Raw genomic sequence first — 25908 nt, 5'->3', positions numbered from 1 at the left:
ACGTGGCTTACAGAGATAGCCTGCTCCCTGTGCTCAGCAGGAGCGCAGAGAACAGAAGGGGCAGGTGAGTGCTGTTGAAATGCCCTGGTCAAGATATGTGTTTCATAGTGTGTGGTGTGTGTATGTGTGCGCCTGTTTGTGTGTTGATGTGCACACATGCAATTTGGAGATGACCATGGTTTTGGTGATGATAGAAATGAGTTTTAGAAAGGAGAAAATGTCTTGGACACTCCACAACTTCTGAGTCCCACAGTCCATGGCGCTGTCCTCCCCAGTGCAGGGCTGTACCCTCCCCAGGAGGAGGAGCAGATGCTGCCAGGAGAGGGACGTGCCTTAGAGCAAGATGAATTTCAGAGATAGGTGAATATAGCTTATTTTCCCCTTTCATACATAGATCCCTTATTCATAAATGTAATGTGTGTCTCATACTTGTGAGTACTTCCGGGCCCGGTTGTCCAACCAAATGCTGAATTTCAGTCAGAAAAAAAAAAAAAAGTTCATGGCTATGTTTGGAAAAAGAGCAGGGTAATTGAAACAAATGGCTAGATTGGAAGAGAAAGACCAGAAACAAAACCAAAAGCCCATGGGAATTTGGTTTGTGTTAAAAGCTTCATTTAAGAGTAGAAAGAGAAAGGTGGATTGTTCTGGAATGGATGATAAGGCATGTGTCAGGTCAAGAAAGTTTGATTCTACGGAGTATGCGCATGTGTGTGTGTGTGTGTGCGCGCGCGCTGCTGTGGCACATACCATGTGGAGATCAGAGGACAGCTTCATGGAGCCCTCTCACTCCTTCCACATTTACATGGGTTCCAAGGATGAAATTCAGGCCAGCAGTTGTATGCAGCAAGGACTTTTCCTGCTGCGCCACCTCCCAGCCCCTGACTCGTTCTTGATAGTAAAACTCTGTCCACCAGTTCTATCAAGACAGACTGTCCGTGAATAAGATACACAGATGTAATCTGGGCATGGTGGTGTACACCTAAATGTCAGCACTTGGGAGAGGGAGGCAAGAAGACCAGGAGGAGTTCAACGCCAGCCTCGTCTGGTTGGTTCCAGGCAGCCTGAGCTACATGAGATCCTGTCACAGAAAGCTAAGCCAAACCCAAAAGGAAAGATTAACAGCAAAAAGACTAAGATGTCAAACGTGAAACCATAAACTATATGAGCATGATATGAACTAAGGTTTACTAACTCCCGCTCAGAAGGCTGCTCTGAACATGGCAGAAAGCCCAAAAGCCACGGGGAAAGTTTGTTTATATAAACAGGACAATCCTAGATTATCAAAAACATACTACAAGCAATTCAAGGACAAAAGGTCAGTTAGATGGCCTTAAATAGTTAGATAGGCTTTGCAAGGAGCTGCTGTCCGTAGCAAACAGCTTTAATCAGCCCAGATCAGAAAAGACAACCAACCTAACAGAAAGGAATAGAATAATCCAGGCGTTGCCATGCCTACCATCCCAGCGGCTCAGGAGTTCAGGGCCAGCCTGGATAACGTAGGTCCTGCCTCAAATATATTTGCTCACTTGTACTCTTTATATAATATGTGTTACATAAATAATACATAATACTAGTATAACATATTAAATATACACCATAATAATATGTTGCCTCAAACAGCCAGCTCCCTAGCCTGAAATCAGCAGGGCCCAGTAAAGACTAGAAGAGGCCCTAAGCTCAGCAGAAAAGGAGATGTAAATTACAGTCGGGTTGCAAGACTCCCCAACTGCCTTCTCCATGCCCAGCCTCTCCAGGAAGCAGAATCCCATTTCCATGTGGTCGATGACAGCATTCCTTGAAAAGGCCCTGGTTAGTCCCGGACTTGGCCCTGGCCTGGAAGGATGCACCCTGCTTACCGGAGCAGGCTCTGTAATTACCAGACCATGTGATTATCCCAACCACATAAATATTCAGCTGAGATGGTTATGAAGGTGCACGCTTCTTGGAACCCTTCCCTCCTGACCTCTTCCTAGGGCCTCTCCGTGTCCAGAGCAGTTACAGAACGTTTACGTTTGGGAGGTTTCAGAGATTACATTGCAATGGTTTCCGGGTTTCTCCTTAGGCCTATTCTTAGCATCACTTATCCTTGAGAGGAGAGAGGCCAGGGCTCTCTGACATATGAGCGGTGTCTCTGCTCGCTTGCCTTTGGACGCCTGCCCCAAGTCTGCCCTAAGCCTGCAGCTAACTTAGTTTCCCTGTGGACCAGCACCCTACCCTGACATGGCAAGGGGTCTTCTGCCACCTGACCAGAAGGGTGCCATGGTTTCTGTGCCAGGGAGCCTGGAAATGTTTCAGCGTCACAGCATGTGAGCCCAGAGAAATTGTCCCTTGGATAAGATCTTGTTCAGGAACTGCTTCTTGATTAAGACCCCCAAGACACCGGGGAAATGGCTTGCCTTGTGAGCAGTGAGAACCTGGGTTCAGGTCTCTAGTGCGCACATGTAAAGCCAGGTCCTGTGGTGAGTGTCTGTAAGCACAGCACCGGAGATGGAGATGGGAAAGATCCCGGAACTCACTGACCAGCTAAGTTAGCCAAATCGGTGAGCTCAGGGTTCAACAAAGAGACACGCTTTCCTTAAAACTCATAGGGAGTACAAAATAGAGCAAGATACTTGACACTGCACTCTGGCCTCTAGGCTCATACCTGTATATACATGCCCCCCCCCCACCCATGCATACAATAGACACAAGCAGTCTGGCTGGTTTCTGGCATCCCTCTGGTCAGCTTAATTCAACAAATGCCAATGGTGCAGCTTCTATTACAAACATAATTGGTGAATGGGAGGATACAAGGGATGGGATAACAATTGAGATATAATATGAATAAATTATATATATATATATATATATATATATATCAGATATATATATATATCAGATATATATATATCAGAAAAAACAAACATAATTGGTGATAGTTCCAGAACATGATGATATTGCATGGTGGGTCTCATTCCAGGGATGGGGAAACTGAGGCTTGGGGAGGTTAGATGGTGGCTTGGTGTCACACAGTTGTAGATGGAGGCAGGATTAGAATTCAGCCTGCCAGACCCAATAGTCAATACTTGTACAGCGTCTCCGCTATGTAGCCTGAGGGTAGCCCAAGATGAAAGCTGGCATGTCTTTCACGAATTGTTCTGGGGCAGGGTAGCAGAGGCATAGGGGAGGCAGGATGGGAGGTAACCAGGTCACAGCGATGCAATAGAGGATGACTTTGACTCTAAAAACAATTATGAAGGTGTAGTGGTGTACACCTTTAATTCCAGGACTCAGGAGGTAGAGGCAAGTGGATCTCTGTGAGTTTGAGGCCAGCCTGGTCTACAGAGTGAGTTCCAGGGTACCCAGAGCTACATAGAGAGACCCTGTCTCAAAAAACAAACAAACAAACAAACAAACAAAAAAGACCCCACACATTTTTTATTATATGCATTTGTGTTTGTGCGCACGCATGCGAGTGCAGTCAGATGACAATTTGCAGGGGTCAGTTTTCTTCTTCCACTCTGTGGATCCCAGGGATCAAACTAAAGTCATCAGGCTTGATGGCAAGTGTTTTTACCTGCCGAGCCAGCTTGCCAGAGCCTTGAATCATGAGTGGCAGAGAACACTTGCTGGATCCCGGGTAGGGGAGTGACCAGGCTTTAGGTTTCTCGGCTCTGTTACCCTTGACCTTTGGGCGAGCCTCTCAGACTGGCAACCAGGGTTCTGTGTTACTTGGACATCCTGACCAGTAGCCACTGGGCTGTGACCAGGAAACTTACTTCCAATCTCCAGCTGCCTCTGTGGCATTTGGCACCTCTAAGGAAATGAACCTCCTTGTCTCCTCCCCCGAGAGACAGGGGGGATCCAGAGATCGCTCAGCTGTTGGGAGAAGCCTGTGAAGCCGATCTGACCCATGCTAGCCTGAAAACATAGACGGTGAAGGTCGAGTTCTGCAGGCTTTGAAGCCATCCTTAGATCTGGGACCATGAACGGTGCCTGTAAATCAAGAAAATGGACCCAATCTTGGTCTGGGTCTTCTGTGTAATTCAGAGTAAGCCCCTCATGGTTCTGGCTGTCCTGTTGGTCTATTGTCAACTTACATGTCAAGGCTCAAAGTGCCCAAGCAGTGAGGAACATCCCAGGCCACTTCTAGAAGTAGGCCCAAGGGATGCTGGCTGCTTGCATCCCTCTCCCCAGTCTGGTTCCTCCCTGCAGAAGCTCTACTGTGATGGCCCCTTTCTGTCCTCTGCATCCTCCCCACGCCAGATCACAGGTGATAACACAGAGTCAGGGATAAGCTCAGAGATGTACCCAAAGGATGGGCTTGGCTCCATCCCTCCTCATTCACCCTCCCTGCTCTGTTCTTCTCAGGGCCAGCCGGGCACTCGAGGCTTCCCTGGATTTCCGGTAAGTGCAGAGGGCTCAGGTTAGCAGAGATTGGTGGGTCCTAGGACTGGTTGGGTTAAAGTGTATCCACCAAGATGATTTCTGAGGCCACATTTTCCCTCCTGATTCCTAACCAATAAAGGACCCTTTGTATAACCTTTCTCAGGCCAGTAGCTCAGGGTGCGGCTCCCGCTACAAGAAAGGTCAGAGACATCCATATAAATAGTGGTGGCCAGGCAGGAGTTAAATGAGTGAACTTGGGGCTGATACATCCTGTTTGAGACCAGGATGTGGGCAGATGGTGGGCCAAGGAGATGAACTCACTGACCTCTGGTCAGGCACTGAACAGAGGCCTTCTAGGAAAGTGGCAGTAAGGTGGCTACTCCTTTAACCCTTGCCAATGGAGCCTAGATAGGTTCTAAGGGCCAGGACCTGGGGAGCAGCTGCCTTGGAGCTGATCAACATTAGCTCTCAATGCACATATGATGTCCAGGCTGCCTCCTGAGCAGGACTCTTGGGAAGCTTGACCTTTGAATCTAGCCTTTCTATTTGCAGGGTCCCATTGGTCTTGATGGCAAGCCGGTAAGTGGACTCTTAGGGTAAGTAAACCCGTGACTTGGGCTCTGTCCTGTCTCTGTCCAGCTTACTCACCTGGGGCTCCTGGTCCACCTACACCCCAGATCATTGGGAGGTATTTTCCACAGAAAGAAAACTGGCCAGAACGGGATTGCTCACAGGAAGAGGAGGAGGAATGATTTGAATAAGTCACCCCTGACCCCAGTGGGCTATCACAGGGCAAAGTCTCTGATGGTCAAGCTAGGTTCTCAGTGTCCAAAGCGAAAATCATCCATAGACTTTGGTGACTTTGAACGGCTCCCTGTAGGACCTGGGATCAGGGGTCAGGGAGGGCAAGGAGGTAGCAGGAACAGCAGAGAGGCAGGATGATGGGACAGGCTGCCCCACATCACCAAAATGCCTCCTATTCTCCTCAAAATTGGGATCCCCTCTACCACTGAGGCTACACACACACACACACACACACACACACACACACACACACAAACACACACTCAGGTCCAGCTCTAGTCACTTTAACCTATTGGCCTTGGTCTCCTGGTCCAAGTATTCATAGGAATTGGAAGATGGCCGCCCCTCCAAAGCTCTTGGAGTCTCCCCAAAAGTGCAGGCACTGGGGATACCATGTACACCTCTCAGCTATTCCTCAGATAGCTGGTGTCATCTCAAGTGGGGACCTGGTCACCTCAGCAAGCCACACATAGCCCAGAGGCTACAGTGGTCATGTCTGCTTACCACAAGGCCAGGTATCCCCTCCCCCTCTCCTTTGAAGAGCAGGTGACTACTAGTGTGACCGGGAAAGTGGATGGGGAAATGGCCCCTGCCCCTGGCCCAGTCAACCTGCAGGTTAGGGTCTGGGCAGGTGAGGGAGCAAGGAAAGAAGTCAAATACATTGTGTAGGGGGGAACATGTTGGATCATGCAGAGTGAGAGCTTCTGTGTTTAAACAATGTCCATGAACCCCTTTTCCTTCCAGGGCCACCCCGGACCTAAAGGGGAGACGGTAAGCCCTCTACTTTCTTTGCTTTAGAAGACAGGTAGGGGACCAGCCTGGTCTTACTCCTACAAAGAGACAGAGCCTGCTTGTCACACGCGCACGCGCGCGCGCACACACGCGCGCACACGCGCGCGCGCACACACACACACACACACACACACACACACACTGGCTGGGTACAAACCCTAGGCTCTAGATCCTCACACCACACAGGGAGAAGTGGCAAGCCTTTCTTCTCCTACATAGGAGACATCCGGGGTCTCACCCTTGACCTGTATCACATGACGTCATGGGTCACCTAGTAACTAGCTCACACTCCCAGAACCTTTTCTGACATGATGACATCAGCACCCTGGCAGGGGTAGTGTGGTCCTTAGGAGACGGCAGCCTTTTATTTTCCCACAGCAGCTTCCCCTGACCTGTCCCACCACCACTCTCAAGCCCCGCCACTGTGAACCTGCTAGGAGTTTTCTAGTTTCTAGGTAGGATCCAGTTATGAGTCTGAGGCAGAAAAGGGCCCGACTCCACACATCTTGTCATACTGAGGCCACTCACCCAGATGCCCAGGGGCCCAGAGACTGGTACTCAGGTGGTTCCCCACAGGACAGCATAGGGCTAACAGCAACCTCAGATGTTCAGGCAAAGGTTCAAATTCAAAGCATGTTGGACTGGAAATGGCTAGCCTGCCAGGTCACTCCCTGAGCCGTGTGTGAACACTGCCATTCTCCTGGCACTGGCAGGCAGAGGTGATGCCAGCCCCTTCTTCTCTGGCCCTGTGAAGGGCCCCAGAGGGGTCAACCCTCTTACTTGTTCATCAGCTTGGGTCCCCTCAACCAGGGCTTCAGTGTTATCACCTGAAAGCCTGCCACACACTGAGCCCCGCTCCTCCTCTGAACCAAACGATAAGACAACCTTGACAGAAGTGCCAAGTCCCCTTGTGCCTCCAAGAAGCTTAGAACATAGAGTAGGGCATCCATCCTAGCTTCCTGTCTGTCCCTACGGGCCTTTCAAAATGTGTCTGCAGCACTGGCTTGCTCCGGCCATGCCCTCAAGCCTTTCTGGAACAGTGGCCAGGAGAAGCAGGAGGCAGGCTGTGCTGGGGTCTCCTGAGGACCCAGGTGCAGGATGCAGGGTCTTTCAGAGCAAAACAACCAACACCACCCAAGCCTCTCGTGAGATGTCAGTGGCTGGTGGGAATGAGTTGGAGGGGACAGGGAGCATCTGGCCACACCCACTGAGGCTTGGCATAGAAGGTCATACGATCTTAGACTTATAGGCAGTCCTGACCTGTAGGACTTTGGGACAATCTGAGAAGCCTCTAGAAGCAGGCATGTGTCTGTGATCTACCCACCTACTGACACGTGTGTTTTCTTCCACAGGGCCTGGTGGGTCCCCGAGGACAACCGGTTGGTAGTTCTTTGTACTTTTCCCCTGGCAGGGAGGTTGGGGACCATGTGGCCTGTGATTTGAGCCCTGACACTGTCATTTCCTTCTCTTTGTAGGGACCTCAAGGACAAAAGGGAGAAAAGGTCAGTGTAATTGATGCTTCCTAGATCTGCACCCTGGGCTAAGCTTTCGACTAGGCAGAAAAGGTCACAATGGCCCTTGCAGACATGAATTTAAAACAAAACAAAAACAAAAAACACCAAAAAACAACCCAACCCAACCCTGAGATACCCATAGTGTAAGAGAAAAGTGATAACATTCTCCTACGAGTCAGTACTGAATCTGAAGACTTGCATGTGGTTTGGCCCTTTCTACCTGCATCCCACCGGGTTCCTTCACTCTGCCATATGAACTTTTAGGGGCATGGGTTCAAAACAGAGTTTCTCTGTGCAATCACCCTGGCTGCCCTGGAACTCTTATAGACCAGGCTGGTCTCAAACTCTCAGAGATCCACCTGCCTCTGCCTCTCGAGTGCCGGGATTGAAGGTGTGCGCCACCATACCTGGCAGGAATGGATTTATAACCCCACTGGCCTCTTTCCTAGCTTCCTACAGTCTCTGCCTTGTTTAACTTCTTGCCAAGATTGGTAGCTTTACCCCTGGGCAGTGTGGTGCAGGAGCCCAGTACTCTTGGTTTGGGGGGGGGAGGGGGAATAGTCCTAGAGCCCTTCTAGCCACAAGCCATCACAGAACCTGAACTCCATGTCAGGAGCTGTTGGGTACCAACCCAGGAGATGAGCTGCCAATGAAGCTGGACATGATTCCTAATCCTACCATCGTAGCATATGGCATATGGTGAGGTCCTATCCATGTCCCTTACGGAGCCTCCTCTAGGCAGGCCCTAGGGAGTTCCTCCTGTTGCCTTCTAGAAGCGAGGCGAGGCACCTTAATCTGCCTCAGAGGGCTCAAAGCAGAGCAGTGTCATCAGTGGGCGATATATGGTGTGTTGTGGGGGTGCAGATCCCCCTAAAATGCCTAATTCCCCTCTCTCTCTCTCTCCTCCCTAGGGTCAATGTGGCGAGTACCCACACCGGGTAAGTGATGCTTCGAGCTGAGGGTGCTCTGTGGCCTACCCTGAAGCCCAGCTGCTAGCCCAGGGGGGAGGAGGAACCCGCAACTGTGTGCAGTGTGCAATGTGCACTGTGCACTGTGTTCCTCCCTACAGCTAGCCATGATTTCCTTACAGCGCTGTGTCCGAGGTTGCTGTGTCCATTTTCATGGAACTGGCCTCAAATGACCTTGTCTGTCTGCTGAGCAGGTGTCCGAGAGTCTCTTGAATGTGTGTGTCACTTTGCCCTCTGTTGGCCAGGAGGCGTGCATGGGTCTGTATGTTGCCTCTCTGTCGTGCATGAGTGTGTGTGTGTGTGTGTGTGTGTGTGTGTGTGTGTGTGTATGCAGACACATAACAATGTCTGCATGTCTAGCAGTCCTGGACAAATATGAGGGACTTTTGAGTTAGTCATGGTTTCAGTTGACCCAAATCTCCAGGCGAGGAGATCCTCTGCCACCGCATCCTTTGGGGCAGTGTGCATCTTACTGGTTAAGAACACAGGAAGTCCTTCTCAGCAGGAACAGTATGGTGAGGGTGGGGTGTTTCTGGACTGAGATGGCTCCTCCCTGACCCCTTGTCCTGGCTTCATCTAAGCATAGGGAACCCAAGATTCACTTGGACACTGACAGCAGAGCTTCTGATGGGGACAGAGGAGGGCATAGCCCCCCCCCCATGCTTCTCTGAAGCCTCAGTGGGACACAGTGAACCGACCTGTAGACCACCCCTATGGTGCTCAGTCTGGGCAGCAAGTATGAAGGATATCATCTTAGGTGACCTATATCATCTTAGGTGACCTTCCATCTATAGATACGGCAGGGTACCCAGAAACATACAATCTGTTGCCTTGGCTTTTATATAGTCAGGCAGGGTGGGACTTAGCCTGTAGAGCCCATTGCAGACCCTCACCCCACCCCTACCCCTATACAAACCAGACTCAGAGTATACATGACTCTTTAGGGTCTCTGGGAAGGTGCAGCTAGTATGACAGCCTCTCAGAGCAAAGAAAACTATGTGAGTCCTTGACATCTGGGTCATTGGACGAGACATCTGGAACCAGATGTTGGACCAGAGATAGGCTGTGCTAGGTTTAATGTATAGGAGGTAGGAATAAGTTTGAAGCCCAGGCCGGCAACCACACAGGCAGAGCTGGCCTGTCAATGACATGTGCTTCAGGGATGCAGAGCCCTGCTGTTCCAGCCAGCCTGATCCTGATATAACAATAAAAGGCCAGCTGTGTTTATTTGAAATGATGGTCTTGAAGATGGTTTTATTATCCAAAAGAAATACAGCATCCCCCAGCACAGAGACAGCACAACTGCAAGGCTTCTGCAGTGTGTCATTGAGCCTATAGGGGTGCTCAGGCTGGGGAGGGTAGGCTCTCTGCCCTCAACCCTGCACAAGAACAGAGAAGGGGACAGTGATAGAAAGTTCCAGAAGCACAGACTGAGTTCTGCAATCAGGCAAGGATAAGAGATTTGAAGATATAATGGGCGGGCAAGTTGATTTAGAAGAAAGTATGAGACCAGGGAACCTAGTAGGTCCCTGGCTTTCCAAGGGGTGGGAATGTTGACAGATCTTCAAGACAGCCTGCTGGTCCTTACCTCTTGTGTAGCAGAAAAAAAGGCAGTGAGTAGGAAGTCCCCTGGTATCAGGCAGGGTTGCTAGGAGGTGCGTGGGTTCTCTCTTGCTTCCTGTGACACCCCGCCCCCAATCTCTGCTGCCCTCCTTTGCCTCCCAAACCAGGAGTACCCAAGTGGCATACTAGCAGCTCTGCACTCCAACCCGATAATTTCCTTAAAGGTTTGTCGGTTCTAGGTGGGCTCCAGCCCCTCTTGGCTGAGATGCTTCCTGGACACAAAGCTCAACACTGCACATCCCTGGGCCGCCAGCATGGAAGGATGGGGCTACTGCATGGCTCACTGTGTGGAAGCTTCCCCCTACGTGCAGCAGGAATAACCTAGAAGTGGCCCCGAGGTGGGCTCCTAATTCCATAGCTTGGTCTTCTCAGCCCAGATGCATCATGAGACACCTTAAGCACACTCGGTTGATCCACCAAGGTCTTTGTCTTCATATAGGTTCCATCCTTCTAGCATTTTCTCCAGTTTGGCCTAGCTGAGCAGGGAAACAAGAAGCAACAGAAATTACCCGAAATGAGAATTATGTTAGATAATGTGACTGCAAGCTGCCTGTCCCCCGAGAGTGGTTGACCATTCCCAAGGCATCTTTCCTAAGTGTGCCAGCCGCAGAGTGAGGCCTCAGCTGCACTTAGTGTGTGCCACGCAAACCACACCCACAGCCAGCTCAGCCCTGGGAGCCAGGCTTAGCTTCACTTGACCATGGTCCTCAGATTAGCTGACATCAGCCTTTCTTGTCCCACCAAAAAGGAACCCACAGGGGAGCATACGCCAGCCTGGCTCCTCGAACCAATTTAGCTCGTTCTGTGGCTCCCGACACTGTCCACCCAGCAGGCCTGGGTGGGGCTGTGCAATGTCGGGTGGTGTGTCACATGGCCCGAGTGGCCTGACATGGCTTCAGAGGTGGGTTTAGCCAGGGAGAACCCTCTTCCTGAACTCAAGGGGGCTGCTAGCCAGTGTCCAGTGCTGTGACAAAGTGCTGGTGAAGTCCTTCTGCAGAAGGACCCCTGAGGACAGCCAAAGGCAAGATCAGAGTTGTGCTGTCTGTCCCTTGAGCTGAGCCTCAGGGGTGCCTTTCCCCTGCCCCCCCCCCAGTCTATCTGGACGCTATGTTCACACTGATCTCTCTTCTCTCTTTTCCTTTTCTCCACTTGGCCTTCTTGGCGACTTCCTGCATCGTTCTGAACACCTGCGACCTCTGGCCTTTGCCCTCTGGCCTTCCAACTCATGCCTCTCCTCAGCTGTTGCCTCTCCTCAATTCAGTGCGGCTGGCTCCACCCCCAGTCATTAAAAGGCGGACCTTTCAGGTAGATACCAGGTGGGGCTTCTCCAGGGGCTTGGCATGTCTTGGGGTCCTGACAGGGCAGCTGGATTTTCTACTACGCCAGAATCTGCTTCTAACAGTTACAGTCAATTAGACAGACATTGGCCGGAGGTGCCATAAATGTGGAAATAGCCAGTACACAGGCCCCATCACACCATGACAGGCGCCAACAACAGGCATTCAGACATCCATTTTGCGGGCCTGATTTTAAGTGCTCCAACGGGTCATGAGTCAAGCACCACCGTCTTTATTTCGCAGATGCAGAAGTGAAGGCTCAGAAAGGTTCAGTAAGTTGCCTGAGGTCACAGCCCGTGAGCCACAGAGCAAGGATATACACCCAGGTTCTCTCTGCCTGCTCCCAATGTGCCTCAACTCCCTCCTCTGAACATAAGAGCAGGCGCAGTGACTGTGATAGGGCAAGGAAAGTGAGGCTCAGAGAATGAGTCGATTCACCCAACGCACCAGGAAGAGCAAGAGGGAAACGTGCACCTGAGAGCCAGGTCTCTGGTGCCTGTGCTCGCACTATCTGGGGGGAGCCACATCGTTTATGCTAGAGACACACAGCCTGCTAAGTCTGACCACTTGGACCCCAGGTGCGAGGAACGAGGGACGCCAACACTTCTTTCATATCTTCATGTCCAAGGAGGGTTGGCCAGGGACAGGTCCCTAGGGACAAAACAGCACTGCCCTCTGCAGTCTGAGGTCCCGTGAGGCCAGGGGCTACCCATCTTACCCTTCATCTGCCCTTCTATGGCCCGGGTGTCCCCAGGGCCCAGGAAGCTGGGAGACAGGCAGGGCCTTGAGCTTATCTGGTGAGTCCCACGCCTCAGGAGCATGGATACCCAAATACCTGGCTGACCAAGGCTGAAAACCGAAGGTGACGATCAGCTAAAAATACAGAGTCACATGGTACACGTGCAGCTGGTTAAGCATTCGGCCCTATTCCTGTAGGCTGTAGATCACATTACCCACCAAGTCCTCGAGAGCCTCCGAGGGCTCCGATAGCTGCTCAGGAGGCAGCCCAGAGCAGTACTGGGCCCACTCATGGCCACTCATCCTGCTGTAGATAAGCCTTGCCTTAGGGAAGCTGAGGTAGTTCTTCTAAACACCCTCCATCTCCCTGACAGGAGAATCCCTGGGGCTCTCTGGCCAAGCCACCTTAGCCTAACTAGTGATCTCCAGGCCAGAGAGAGGGCAGCAGGGGACCCTATGATGGCCAAGATTGATGGCTATCCTTCCCAGCCAACTGTACACATTGACACACACAAGAACCAGCTTCCCATGGGCCATCTTCTTCATCTCCAGTTGAGAGAGGAAGACCCTCGGGCAGTGGTTCTCAACCTTCCTGATGGATGCTGCAACCCTTCCATAGAGTTCCTCGTGTTGCAGTGAACCCCAGCCATACATTTTTTTTTTCACTGTTACTTCATAGCTAATTTTGCTATTGTTAGGATTTGTGATATAAATATCTGGTGTGTAGATGGTCTTAGACAACCCCTGTGAAAGGTTCATTCAGCCCCAAAGGGATTGTGACCTACAGGTTGAGACCCACTGCCCTAGAGCCTCCAGGAGTAGATCCAGCCACCACCTTTTGCCGCGTACATGTCAAAGACACAAAGATGGCCAAGCCAGAATTTTCTGTACTGCCCTGACCTGGTTTCCAAAGCAGAGCCAGCAGGAGTTGTCCTCATGGCTGTTGCAGAGTCTGGGGCCAGCCATCAGGGGAAGAAGACTGATCTGTTACCTATTGATAAGTCTATATTGATTGTATGTCTTATGCAAGACGGTCTCAGGTTAGCAGAAACGGGGGTGGGGGGGGGGAGCAGTAGCTTTTGCAAGAGCTGATTAGCTTAGCAGATGGTGCTGGGGCCACTTCCAAAATGCAAGGAGTTGGCTGACGAGCCAGATGAAACCCCATGGCCTCTGACCTAGAGGTCTCATTTGATCCCCCTAGAACAGATAATCAAAACCAGCAAACGCTGAGACAGGAAGCAAGGACCCTGTGCTCCCATCCTGTGGCCGGGGAGGCTGGCGCTGAGGCACTCTTGCTACATTAAGAGCATAGAGGCAGGCAGAAGACCACCTCGGCTGAGCTCTGGCATCAGGCCAGGCCAGAAGCAGGGCTTGGGCGCAAGCCTGCACTCATCTCTCATTCACTCTCTGTCTCTGCCACTGCTGCCAGGCCCTCTGCCCTGAAGGCCATGTCCTCTACAACAGCTGCCCCCCACCCCACCCCACCCCTGCTCCCTCCCCCGCCTTCTCAACTCAGTAACTCCATGTCTTGGTCCTCTTTTTGCTGCCATTAGCCCCTGCATGCAGTCACTGTCACTGCCACCATAGCACCGTTACCCTCACCATCCACCCACTGCCCCCACCGCCTTCCCAGCAGGGTCCACAGAGGCCTCAGCAGATGCATGGCACTCGGGGAGTCTGAATGACGCTCTGAGGCCTTCTCTCTAATGCGTGTTTTCTCTAACTCCAGGGAGAACAAAGCCAGGCTGGCATCCAAGGCCCTCCAGGGCCACCGGGCCCTCCAGGACCAAGTGGCCCCCTGGGACACCCAGGACTGCCAGGGCCTATAGGGCCACCTGTAAGTATCTCTCCCTCTCCAAGATTTGCTCCCTAGAAATCGCCAGAACCCGCTAAGCCTTGAGTAGTGGCCGAATGACGGAAACATTCTGTCAAGGGCCTGAGCGCAGGCAGCCTATGCAAAAAGCCATCAGTGTCTGAGACTGCTCAACCTGTTTGCCCTCTCAATTCGACAAGCACACCTGCAGGGCTCTGTCCAGCGTGGCCTCCAGGGGGCGCTCTAGTAAGCTATCACCTTATGTTACTGCAGAGTAATTGGGAGAAATCTCAAGAGCCTTTGGCAGCTGCCCCTGAGCCCTTGGTTTAGTAAAACCAAGATCAGTGCAGTAGATTCTGGGAAAGTACAAGGAGATGGCCTTTGATGACTATGCCTTTCAAGGTAAATGCAAGATCCATGCTGCTGGGCCACCTTCCAGGCAAGCCACCCAGTCAGTGGGGTGCTGCATCCCAAGGCCTTGAGGACAGGCCTTGCCACCACTGGGGAAGGGTGCCATAGACACCCCCTTCAAATGACAGGGCAACCCCCAACTCACTCATTCTCAAACTCTGCCCAAGGCCACGCCCTCCGCAGCCACAGCACCACAGAAATACCCATGCACATCTCCGATAAAGTTTTCCAAGTAGCTTAGAAGAAGTGACATCAAAATCACTCGTTCACACCCTCGCCCCTCGGCAGCTCTGAAATCCAGCCATTTTGAGACGTCTCTGAAGGCCGCTCTGCCCACTGTAATCTCTCGTTTGGCTAGGAGGACTGCACCGTGGTGATAGCCTGTGTTGTTCAGGGCTGCTTAAACTTAGTGCCCAAAAGACATATTTACAGAATTCCCCACCCTCAAAGACTCCTGGGGCAGAGTTTAGTCTTGTCTCTAATCAGTCTGTAGATGGGACAGTAGAAAAAGTGAAAGGAAACAGGTCTAGAAAATTGAGCAAGGCCAAGCTTCCAAAGTGTCCCCCCAAATTCACTGATTTCCCATCTACTACCCTCCGACCCAGTACTGGGCACTCATTCTCCGGGTAGGAGTTAGACGTGTGTTTGCTATTGGTTTCTTTGTTCTTATATTTATAAGAGAATAAGCCCTGCCGGGCGTGGTGGCGCACACCTATAATCCCAACACTTGGGGGGCAGAGGCAGGTGGATCGCTGTGAGTTCAAGGCCAGCCTAGTCTACACAGCGAGTCCAGGACAGCCAAGACTAAATGGAGAAACCCTGTCTCAAAAAACAAACAAAGAGAATAAATAAGCCCTGAGTATCTTTTATACCAGTTGAAAACAGACTAGCCCTAAGCTTCCTGGTTTTTCTCCAACCCACGTTGATTGTCCGGACCTCCACCCAAGACCAGAGTATTCAACCATCATGGCCTCTCCCTTGGTACCCACAGACTCCTGGACCAACACCGGCTCACCACGGCGAGTTGCTGTGGTTACCTCCAGGTGGGAGGGGCCTAGTGGGCTCTTCTCTAGGGGTTCAGGGCCGTGTTGGGAAGGTCAGCTTCCCAGCAAGGGTCTTCAATTAGGAGGTACATGAGTAAAGGATCCTTCCTAAGCCACATTGCCAATTTAGCCCCAGGCCACTGACCTACTTTCCAGCGGGCGAGCACAGTAGAGTTGCCCACAGTGCCCACATGGCTCCAATCAGAGATGTTAGCCTGTTGTCCCCATGTGCCCTCCTCAGGACACCCTGGAGCTGTCTGGAAGCCCCTCTGCTCCAGCCCCCACTATGAACACGGCTGAGCTCACCCACTCACCTTCTTCTTACTTTTCAGGGCTTACCTGGGCCTCCTGGACCAAAGGTAAGCATTCCCCTGGGTGATGGTGCTTTTAGGGGGAGCAGTCCCTGTAGGGGGTGTCAGCTGTGGAAGGAGATGAGGGGGGCTGAGCAGAGTGATGGATTAAAACGTGGTCTGTTTCCAGAACATCACCTCCTCTTACCGAACTGTTTGCTCCTAACATGTAACTTTCTTGGGCTCTCAGGCAGGCTGAACAAATGCTAGGTTGACATGTGGTGTGGTGGTTGAGTGTTTGCCTAGGGTGCATGAGGTCCTGGGTTTGAATCCTACACCCACCTCCTAAACAAAGTGTGACGGCTTATGCCCCACATCCAGAAAGTGAAGGCAAGAGGGACAGAAGTTCAAGTTAATGGCAAGCCCGGACTACATGAGATCCTGTCTTTAGGGGGGAAAAACATTTTAAGAGAACCAGCTGTGGTGGTGCCTGTGATCCCAGCACTCAGGGAGGCAGAGGCAGGTGGATCTCTGTGAGTTCGAAACCAGCCTGGTCTACAAAGCAAGTCCATGACAGCCAAGGCTACACAGAGAAACCCTATCTCAAAAAACCAAAAATAAAATAATAATTATTATTATTTTAAAATTTTAAGAAAGAAAATGAAAAGAAGAAAGCACAATCCTGGCTGGAGTTTGTGTTCTAGCTGGAAACCCAAGGCAGACAGATGCCATAACATGGTCACAGTATCCCAAAGCTGTCAAATATGGAAAAACCTTCAGAGTGATCTGATCTCTTGTGAAATTTTGCCTGGAAGCCCATGATGACAGACACTCTCACTTTGAAGTCAGAAACCCTGGGGACCAAAGGCCATGAAACACCAACAGTGGCCACCGCTTTGTAGACATGGAAGCAGAGAGCCGGGGAGAGGCTGGGGAGAAGACTCAAGCTGGTAGAACACATACTGAATGCCCCCAGTCCACAAAAAACTGGCCCATCCCAGCACCCCTCAGCCATCAGAACAGTGTCTGGGGACCTTGGAGGGCACTGAGGGTTGCTGCTCAAGGAATAGCTGGGTCTAGGGGACCTCCAGAGAACAGGGGTGTCGTGGGGAGGCAGATAGTGACATTGTAGTAAAGATCATCAGCTGGTCTGGTATGGGGGGGAAAACCCATTTGGCTTTTCTTTCCTCCCCAGGGAGACCCAGGGATCCAGGGTTACCATGGCCGCAAGGTAAGCAGGATGGGGAGGGGGAAGACGCTACCTCTTCCGTGGGGAAACCAAGGGGCTCCTCAAAACATGGATGCACAACAGGCCAGGGCTGGGTGGGGAACGGCGTATGTTCATACCTGTGCCAGTCATGTGAGCTTCAGACAGGAAGGCTGTCTGAACACTCAGGAAAGGATGGGAACAGATGGGACAGGGCCTTGGCAGGCTGGTGGCCCAACCCAATCTCAAGTAAGGGAGTGTCTGTCTTATTGATCTGAGTGGCTATGTCTGGTATCTGGACTGGGTAAGCCAGAATACTCGACCTTTCTGAGACAAGCCCCCATGCTGAGCCTAGAGGAAGATGTAGACAATGCAGCCCTGCTCTCGGGCAGTTCTTGGGCCAGACAGACAAGCACCCCTGCACAGATTGACTTACTGGCAGCAAACTGTTGAGAGCTTGCTGAGAGCAGGGTGGAAAGGTAGACCCCAAGTGGGAAGAGTTAAGGGAACCTCCTGGGAGAAAGCAGCCAAGAGTTCAACGGTGTGAGTAGGTGTATCAGCTAGCTAGTGCTGTGTAACAAAGTATCCCAAATTGGCTGGCTTAAAAATCACGAATATTTCTTATGTTTCTGTGAATTGGTGGCCTGTGGTTTTGCAGTTCTACCTGGGTTTGTAGGAATAGAGGCTTAACATATAATAGCTAGGAGGGCAGAGGTAGCTTATTCATTCCTGTGAGTAGTGCTGGCTGGTAGCTTCTACCTCTCCAGGTGCCTTTCATCTTCCAGGAGGATGGATGAGCTTCCCCACAGCAAGGTAGGCCCAGGAAAGCCTCCAAGGTGGGCAGGTTCAAATACATGGACACTCTTCCAGCATCATCTCAAATCACATTTCCTAAGGACCTTCTGCTCAAATGGGTCACACAGCCAAGTTACCTACAACAGCATAGGAAAGACATAGTTCTAACTGCTTGATCAGAGGCGTAGAAAATCTCTGTGGCCCCCCTTTCAGTCAACCTCTGTGATCCTTCAGCAAATCTGAAAGGAAATAGTATTTTAGACCCAGGAAATCATTTGAGCCAAGGCTGGGAAGCAGTCGCTACAATCGCCATAAATACTTTCAATTGTAGCCGGCGCTTACTGAATGCTGGCTGTGGGCCAGGCATTGTCCTGAAACACAACCGGTACCATTCCCAATCCTGTACCCGCTGGAGTTGCTATAACTATCTCCTACCCAGCAAGTGGGAAAATGAGTCTCACCCAAGTCTCAGCTAGGAGAAGTCAAAACCAGAATTCAAGCCAGGTCTGGGTCCTTCTCGTGGTACCAGAAGCTACAGCTGGGAAACTCGGGAATCCTCCAGAACCTTCTAGAAGGGAGAATGCTGAAAGAAGGAAAGGTATGGGAAAGAGAAGGAATCTTGGAAAGAGACTCACTCGGCCAGGAGTACACGCCTTGCACTCTGGCTTCTGGTGGCTGGCTGGTGTTTTATGGGTACCTGGCGGGGGAAATGGTGAGACACAAGAGATCTTTAATTAGTTCTGCATAAACTGAGAAGCTTGCATTGTGTCAGGAAGTGGAAATTATAGCCCCCACGGCTGCTTCCATCCACTCACTCAGACTCACAAAATTTATTGCCTCCTGGTGTAGCACGGGTCGCTTTTCCCATTAGTAGTCAGATCGGCTCTTTCAAGCTGTGAAGGGGTGGAGGCCCTGGCAGAGGGGTCCCCAGGGTCATGGCGATGCCCCGTGGCTGGGACTGTGTTGTGATTGGTGGTGTCTGCCTCTGTTGTAAACCAGGAGTCTGGTACCTCAAAAACAGCCTGGGGATTGTTGTCTTGAAGCCGGTGAGGGCCCAGCTGTGCACTGAGGTGTCCCGACACTGAAAGGCCTGGGTCCATAAGTATGGTCATCCTCCATATGGGGCGGTGACAACAAGGTCCCTTCAAATCCAGGCATCCCTGCATTTGCAGAGGATGGGGGAAGCAGTACCGCTGACGGAGGGCCAGCTCCTGGGGAGAAAGAGGCTGCCTCAGACACTGAGTACTCTAGCCTGACTGGAGAATTCGACTGTGCTACCCTCCCAGGACTAGAAGTGAGCAAATATGGTGTGGCCCTCCAGAAAGAACAGTTCTAGCGCCATCAGAGACACTTCTTAAGGCCAGGTGACAGGGAGAGAGCCAGAGGGCTACAACCACTGTCCTGGACTGTTGTCAGCTGAGGCTGCAGCAGCTGAGGTTACAATCCCTTCTTGCACGGGGAAGCCATGGCTTCCTGAGCACAGACTGACCACATGTGTCTCTCTCCTGGAGGCTTTGAGAACTTTGTGAGCTGTAGGCTCTGGCACCTCAGTCCTCATCTTTTCGTCCTTCATCTGGGGCAGTCAGGGCCCACCCTCTCCTGCTGAGTTCCTTAGCCTGGCTTTCTTTCCTAGGCCACGCCCCTCTGCTCCTCTATAGAACTCTCTTTTCATGGTTTCTAGTAGCCGTAGCTGCCCCGTCTACCTCTCCGGGCCTTCACCCCTCCCAGCCACCTCCCAGTTAGCCTCAGCATCCCACACCTGTGCCTCTTCCGCCTCCTGCTGCCCTTGTCCCATCACTAATTGCTCGGTGCCTCCTAGTCTACTAACAGAGAGGTCCCCTGCAAGGGGTCAGGCACACTGAGATTGGTGGCATCTTGCCTCCACACCCCAAAAAGGCACTTATTTCCCTCACAATCCTGACGTGAAGCGGATGTCACTCACACCCGAAGCCAATTCCAGCCGTGCCTCACACCTTTAGTTTAGCCAAAGCGCCGTGGCACCTGTCTCACTCCGTCCTTACCACACGCAGGGCGGCGAGGCCGTTACGCCCTAGGTGTTAACACTTGGCCTAAAGTGGTGCAGTTGGTGAGCAGCCATGCTGGAAGCAGAAGCGGGGTCTCGCCAGCCTGTCTGAGAGCACCTTCTTCTCCTCCTGTGGTTGGTTTTTTTGGGAGAAGAAGGCTGAATGAGGCCTCACCGCACAGCCAGCTTTTCCCCAGTACTCTTTCCTTTCTCTCTTTCCTCCCTCTTTCATTTTCCTCCCACTCCGTGCTCTGTTAAGGTGCAAAGAGGGGAAATTAACGAGGAGGAGGAAGAATGGCCACGGCCACCCATGATGGTTTCCCTGAGCTGAGGCCGCTATGCGGCTGCCCCATCGTGGGAGCCCTCAGTGTAGCATGCAGGCCTGCCACATGAGCTCCACTGCTCTGTCTGCCAGGCTTGGCACACAAGGGGGCATTTAATTTCTTAACCTATGAAGTATGAGGATGAGATGCTCCCTCCATCACTCCCACTGGCTAGACCAGGCCTGGCTGGTCCAGGACTCTCAGCAAGCTTACTTCTCTACTAGCTCCTTGTAATCAGAGCCCAGGGTGGCTAGCACCCTTGTGCAGCCCCTACACTTGCCCAGGGGCCAACCCTCCTCCCTAGACAGTGCATGCACTGTTGTTTGCCCACGTGGTACCTGCTCGACCCAAATTTATGGCAGCCGTCAACCTTACTTAACTATACCACATAACGCAAGGCGTGTTTCAAGGATCATGCATCACAACCGAGGGTCTCCTTCAGACTACCGTGGGTCACAAGCCTGATGGGAGCACATCTCCTAGTACATCAGGGTTAGTACTGGGTCTGATGCACCCCATATCATCTGCATGTCTTTTGTAGAGGTCCATAAGCTAGGACACATGTTCTGGATGAGGCAGCGTTCTGTGCAGTGATGACCAGCATTGGTATGAATGCTGGGACAGGGTACCAGATACTTCACAGGCATCGCTTTAATGCCCTGCCCCCTGTTTTTGAGTCCTGAGCCCAGGCATATGTTAAACCCATTTGGTACCTGAGGATGTCTTTGAACATCTGATTCTTATGCCATCCCAAGTGCTGGGATTACAGCTGTGCACCCCCACACCCAGTTTATATGCAACCACGCTTTGAACCTAGGGTTTTGTTCATGGTAGGCAAGCACTGTGCCAACTGAGCCTTGCCCCAGACCCATGCACTGTCCAACTGTCTCCCTTTCAAATCGCCCTCAGAAAGTTGGGGTTTTTTGTTTTGTTTTTTGGTTTTGGTGGTTGTTGTTGTTTCTAGCAAAGCGTGGATCATAGAGTCTGTCTACCCTTAGTCCACAGCTGGGAGGTGGTGACACCTGCACTGTCGTGATACCAAAGCTGTAGTCTGACTTGGCTACCGGCATGTTGGTGTTGCCAGGAGAATTTAGTGTCCTGAAAGGCTTCCTCTCTCTTCTTCCCTGGAAGGAGTTAAGGTGGAAGAGAAGATGTTCTCGTGGGTAGGTTCAGACCTTGCAGGGCAGAGGGTGCAGGCTCATGAGTACCTCATTTGGTTGAAAGAAGAACGTGCTTTGCCCAGTGGGGTGACACTGGACAGCTGAGCTGCTGCTTGCTTCTAAAACGTCTTAGACCTCGGCAGCTCCTGAGAGATCCCGGTGGCCCTCCGGCTCACAGAGGGTCCAAGGGACCCCGAGCTCCTTGTAGCATTTCCAAGCAGCAGAGGGCACAAAGCAATTTTCTGTCCACTTTGGGAAGTCCCAGTGAGAACATTTAAATGCCTGAAACAGATGCAGATAAGGCCCAGACCTGCAGCCCCGAGGGGACTGTGGCTGGACCCCAGCCCCCAGCCCCCCTCTCCATGACCTCTGGGGCTCTGCTCTGCCCTCCAAAGACCACAGATTAATGAGAACTGACTTCTCCTTTGGGACGGAATACACAATCAACAGATCTCAAATTGCGATTACAAGCCAGCCGTCCTTCCAAAAGCCCCAAGCCTTCGATGGGGCACCCGACCCAGGAATTCCCTAGATCACTTCCTGCCCGCCCTAATTACCGGACGACCTGGGATTTCCATGGTTCCGGCCTTTGCTTCTGGGCAGAGAGAAGCAGGAACTCGGTCACCTTTTTCCAGGAACTCTGGCCTGGGACAAAGTGTTACATCTCCTACCCGAATCTCTCCAGCTCTTCCACCTTCCCAGGGTGGTACTCCTCAGCCCTTTCAGCCCACTCAGCCAGGCAATCCCCCGCCCCTCGTCCCCTTCAAAGGACAAAGATGCTATTTCCATGAACCCCTTGTGGGAGAGTTAAGGAAACCCCTTCACCTCCCCAGCTTGCCGACCCACCCTTTGCTTGGCTGGGGAGCTGACTTCGACACCCCACCCCTACTCCCTCCAGACAGACTTCTTGCCAAGTCCCTGTGCAGCTTGTTCAACAAACAGTAAATCACCAATTAGGCCACGCCCACCGGCCATGCTTGTGCCGCTCACTCATCTTTAGAAAGGATGGGTCCTCCCACTTAGAAACTTCAAAGGATACAGAACCTGTTGCTACTGGGGGTGGGGGACTGATGAGGGGGGCTCTAGGAGCTGGATTAGACCTCCAAGGTCATTTAGTGCAGCCATCACCGTCCATTTGTCTCCTGAGCCACAGTGACTGGAGATTACTGCAGATTCTCCCCTCCCCACCTGTGCTTCCATTCATTGTTTCTTGGCACCCTGTTAAGCGGCCAGCATCCCCCAAAGGTGGCTGGCAGCCTGGGAGTCAGTCTGTGCCATCATACGCTGGGAAGAGGGGCCAAGACCCTTCGGGAGACTTGGAGCACATTCTTGTCCAGCCACCCCACCCCACCGCACCCCCAGCCTTTGGGATTGCCCCCTGGGAAGGCAGTAGCTGAGAGGAATCTGAGCCATAGGCTCGGGTAGCTGTGAGATCCACGCCGCAAAGGCAAGCACAGCACCGAACCAGCGGGGCCAAGCCAAGCGCAGTTCCACCTGCGCCTCAGGAACTGGACAACTCGAGAGGGCACTAGAAAAGGAGGCCCTAGATCTCACAGAGGCATGTCACAGCTTCCGTTGTGTTGTCCCTCAGCCATGTCCACGCCAGCCTCTGCTCCACCCTCTGAGACAGCCGGGCCTTGGTTCCTGAAGGGTGCCTCACCCCCATCCAGGAAGCAATGCTGTCTGGCCTAGCCAGAGGTCAGACAGGGCAAGCCCCTTGGCTGGAGCTGGGCAGTGAGGCTAATGAGAGTGGAGAGAGCCCTGCGGTGGGGTCAGCCAGGCGCCCCTGCTTCCTGCCCAGCAAAAGAGGCGGGAGGGAGGGAAGTCCTGAGGCCCCTGGAGACCAAGATCAGCCAGGGGGGGATGGGGGTAGGAAGAGGGGAGATCAACCACCCTAAAGAGGACTGCTCCCTAGAAGGACGACTGGCTCTTTTGTGTGCACAGGCCCGTGAATTCACAAGGTCAAACCAACATGACCTGAAGACAGTTTAGGTTAGCCTGGGGCCCTCACTGTGTGCGTGGCTTCTTGGGCTGCCCTCCACCTGCAGGCTGCATTTCCTCAGTAGGAGCATCCTTGGCTATCCTGGAGGTACAGAAGGGGAGCATCAGAACCCCACCGAGAGCACACACACCCCAGACTTGTATTTTTACCTAAAGCTAAAACTCCTTCCAGAAAGTCCTTTTTCTGGAACTGGGGGGTCTGAGCATCTCCTTGCCAGCTCTGGCTGTATCTGCTTCCCAAGAACCATGCAGGCAGCCAGAGCGGGGCAGGGCTGGGTAGAAGGAGAATGGATCTAGGCTGAGCCCACTGGGCAGAGAAGGGCGGAGTCAGAGAGGAAAACACCTAGCAGACATCTAGTCTAGCTCCACACACGGGAGATAGGAGGGATCTCAGAGACCTTGCAGAAGGCTAGGGAAAACACAAGGGTCTTTTTTTTTTAACACAGGGGTCTTAAAGGAGATAGCAGGGGCCTCTGAGCAGCCAGGGCCTCCCTCCATCTAGGGACTCCTGGCTGTTGTGCAGTCCATTGGAATGTTATGGGGACCTGGTCCTCTAGAGATGAGTGCCACCTAGGGTCCTTAGGGGCCTTTAAGACCACTGAGGCCAAGATGGCCAAGTTCAGAGTAGGTCCTCCTGCACCCTCTGCTGGCCACAGAGCAGACATGCCTGTGCTGGCTGGACCCCTCTTGGCACCCTGAGCAGGCGGGAGTGGAATAGGATTCCCTTGGACATAAAGATCAGAGCCTTCTGTAGAACTCGGGCACGTGGCTCAAAGAGGATGAATGTGATGCAGTGTCTGTCACAAATAGGCACGAGCGTGTGCACAGATGCCAAGTGCAAAGTGGCTGAGGCAGGAGGATCCCAGTCCTGCCTGGGCTACAGAGTGGCTAAAGAGAGGCCAGCCTGCACAGCTTGGTGAGACCCTGTCTCAAAACTAAAAGGAAGGGCATCCCGTGAGGATAGAGTTCAAGACTAGAACAGCTGCCTCGTGTGCATGGAGCTCTGGGGTAGGAGATACGAAATGGTCCCTGCTATGTTGAGGACCCAGAACTGAGACATGGGCACAGTAAAGGATCTCGCAGAGGTATAAATATAGCTTTGAACGGAGGGCGTAGCAGGGAGTCATGGGGCTATGGAAGTGGGTGGCTCTTTTAGAAACACGGTGGTTTATCTGCAAACAGGAAACTAGGATGGAGGCAGACTTCCAGAGCCCAGGATCCCCACTTTTTTTTTTAATCTATGGGTGGTGGGAGAGCCTCATTATTTACCCTGTGTGCTGGGAGACTCTGAGATACCAATGGGGAGGAGGGTGGGAGTCGCTGGAGCCTTTGTCTGCAGAAGGGAGGGCAGAGTTGTCCTGTGAGATAGCAGGCAAGACCCTACAGCAGGAGTCGCAGTGTGTCTGGGCTTTGGATTTCCCATCCTGTAGCATCGTCTTCAGCACCACTGAGGCAAGCAACAGCAGGCTGGTGTGGCACTGCTGCATCCTCATACTGGGGTACCATGTGGGGTTCAGTGCATGAAGCAAGAGCTACCCCTCCCCCCCCCAGACAATTGGATTAGAGTCCTGACTCACTTCTCCTTGCTGCTCCTCCCCCCCCCAACCCCTGCTTTGTCACTGGCTGTTATCTCCTGACCCATCACTTGATGGTACCACTGCCTCCTGTAGATCTGGGATCACGGGGAAGAAGAAGAAGAAGACATTGAAAGTGAAGGACGGAGCTGCGATGGCACAGCCCTGCCCACAAATCCCAGAAAAGCTGCAACATTGCTGCTGGGTCTGGCCAGGCAGGAACCAAAAAGTGGGGGATAAAAGAGAGACCAGCCACTAGGCACCATGCTAACAAATATTCCGGGGACAAACCTGGGGCATAGGTAGAAGGAAAGGCCTGTGGTAGGTAAACAGCCACATCACTGCTCTTGTCATAGCCATGACTCCAGGCCCAGCGTGGTGGAGGCAGGAGGATTAGTTCAAGGTCATCCTCAACTGTATATCCAGCTTAAGGCCACCTCCCTACCTGAGTTCTAATTCCCGTGTGTGTGTGTGTGTGTGTGTGTGTGTGTGTGTGTGTGTGTGGTTATTTTCAGCCCCCTAACCCCCTCTCTCTTTTTGTGACATCTTCCTTCAAGATGGCATCACAGAACTGAGGGGAGTGGCCCATGTGGCCTCAGAACTCACACGGGCCTGGATGCTCTAGATTCCTGGTCCTTTTCTTACGGTTTCTCTTGTTTCGCTTCCCAGGGAGAGCGGGGCATGCCGGGGATGCCAGGCAAGCATGGAGCCAAGGTATCCATCTTTCCCCTGTGCCTGTTCCTTCCCTCAAACTCTGGGACTCTTGGTTCCTTCTTGGGTCCCCCACCCCAAGTCCTTCTCACAACCTGTTGGGAACATGAGGCCACACTTCCTCCCTCAACCCTCCCCCTTCCCATATCTGTCTGTCCTTCCTGACATAAGGCAAGCAGGGAGAGTGAATGTGATGTGGCTCCAGTCACCTCCCAAGTCTTCTGGACCATAAAATTCTTCTGTGCTATCAGCTCTAGTATCGTCCTGAAACCCAAAGAAAACACAAGAACCCCAACAGCCTCCACTTGGGCTTTTCTAAGTGGCCCTTTGAACAACACTTTCACCTCAAAGTATGTGGTCTTGGGGGAAAAAATGAAAGTGAATTTCATAAACCAGGTGTGGGGCTGCACACA

At 52.3% G+C, this 25908-nt stretch overlaps 1 protein-coding gene across 11 annotated transcripts in view; it reads left to right on the top strand.

Annotated features, from left to right (window-relative positions):
* Window positions 1–25908, top strand: part of COL13A1 (collagen type XIII alpha 1 chain) — a 136833-nt gene that overhangs the window by 74134 nt on the left and 36791 nt on the right. For 10 of the 11 annotated variants that reach the window (XM_084751952.1, XM_084751961.1, XM_084751960.1 and 7 more), the window contains 11 exons: window positions 4351–4386; window positions 4921–4947; window positions 5917–5943; window positions 7317–7343; window positions 7440–7466; window positions 8390–8416; window positions 11309–11374; window positions 13874–13981; window positions 15744–15770; window positions 16897–16932; window positions 25454–25498. In XM_084751952.1, coding sequence (XP_084608078.1) covers window positions 4351–4386; window positions 4921–4947; window positions 5917–5943; window positions 7317–7343; window positions 7440–7466; window positions 8390–8416; window positions 11309–11374; window positions 13874–13981; window positions 15744–15770; window positions 16897–16932; window positions 25454–25498 — 453 coding nt within the window. Of the gene's footprint in view, window positions 1–4350; window positions 4387–4920; window positions 4948–5916; window positions 5944–7316; window positions 7344–7439; window positions 7467–8389; window positions 8417–10176; window positions 10234–11308; window positions 11375–13873; window positions 13982–15743; window positions 15771–16896; window positions 16933–25453; window positions 25499–25908 lie in introns of all 11 variants that reach the window. The other variant, XM_084751953.1, reaches the window with a different exon arrangement.

Source organism: Acomys minous, assembly GCF_964271855.1.
Source record: "Acomys minous genome assembly, chromosome: 13".
In the NCBI taxonomy this organism is placed as follows: domain Eukaryota; kingdom Metazoa; phylum Chordata; class Mammalia; order Rodentia; family Muridae; genus Acomys; species Acomys minous.
The sequence above is the reverse complement of the archived record's forward strand: the minus strand, read 5'-3'. Positions and strand labels throughout refer to the sequence as shown.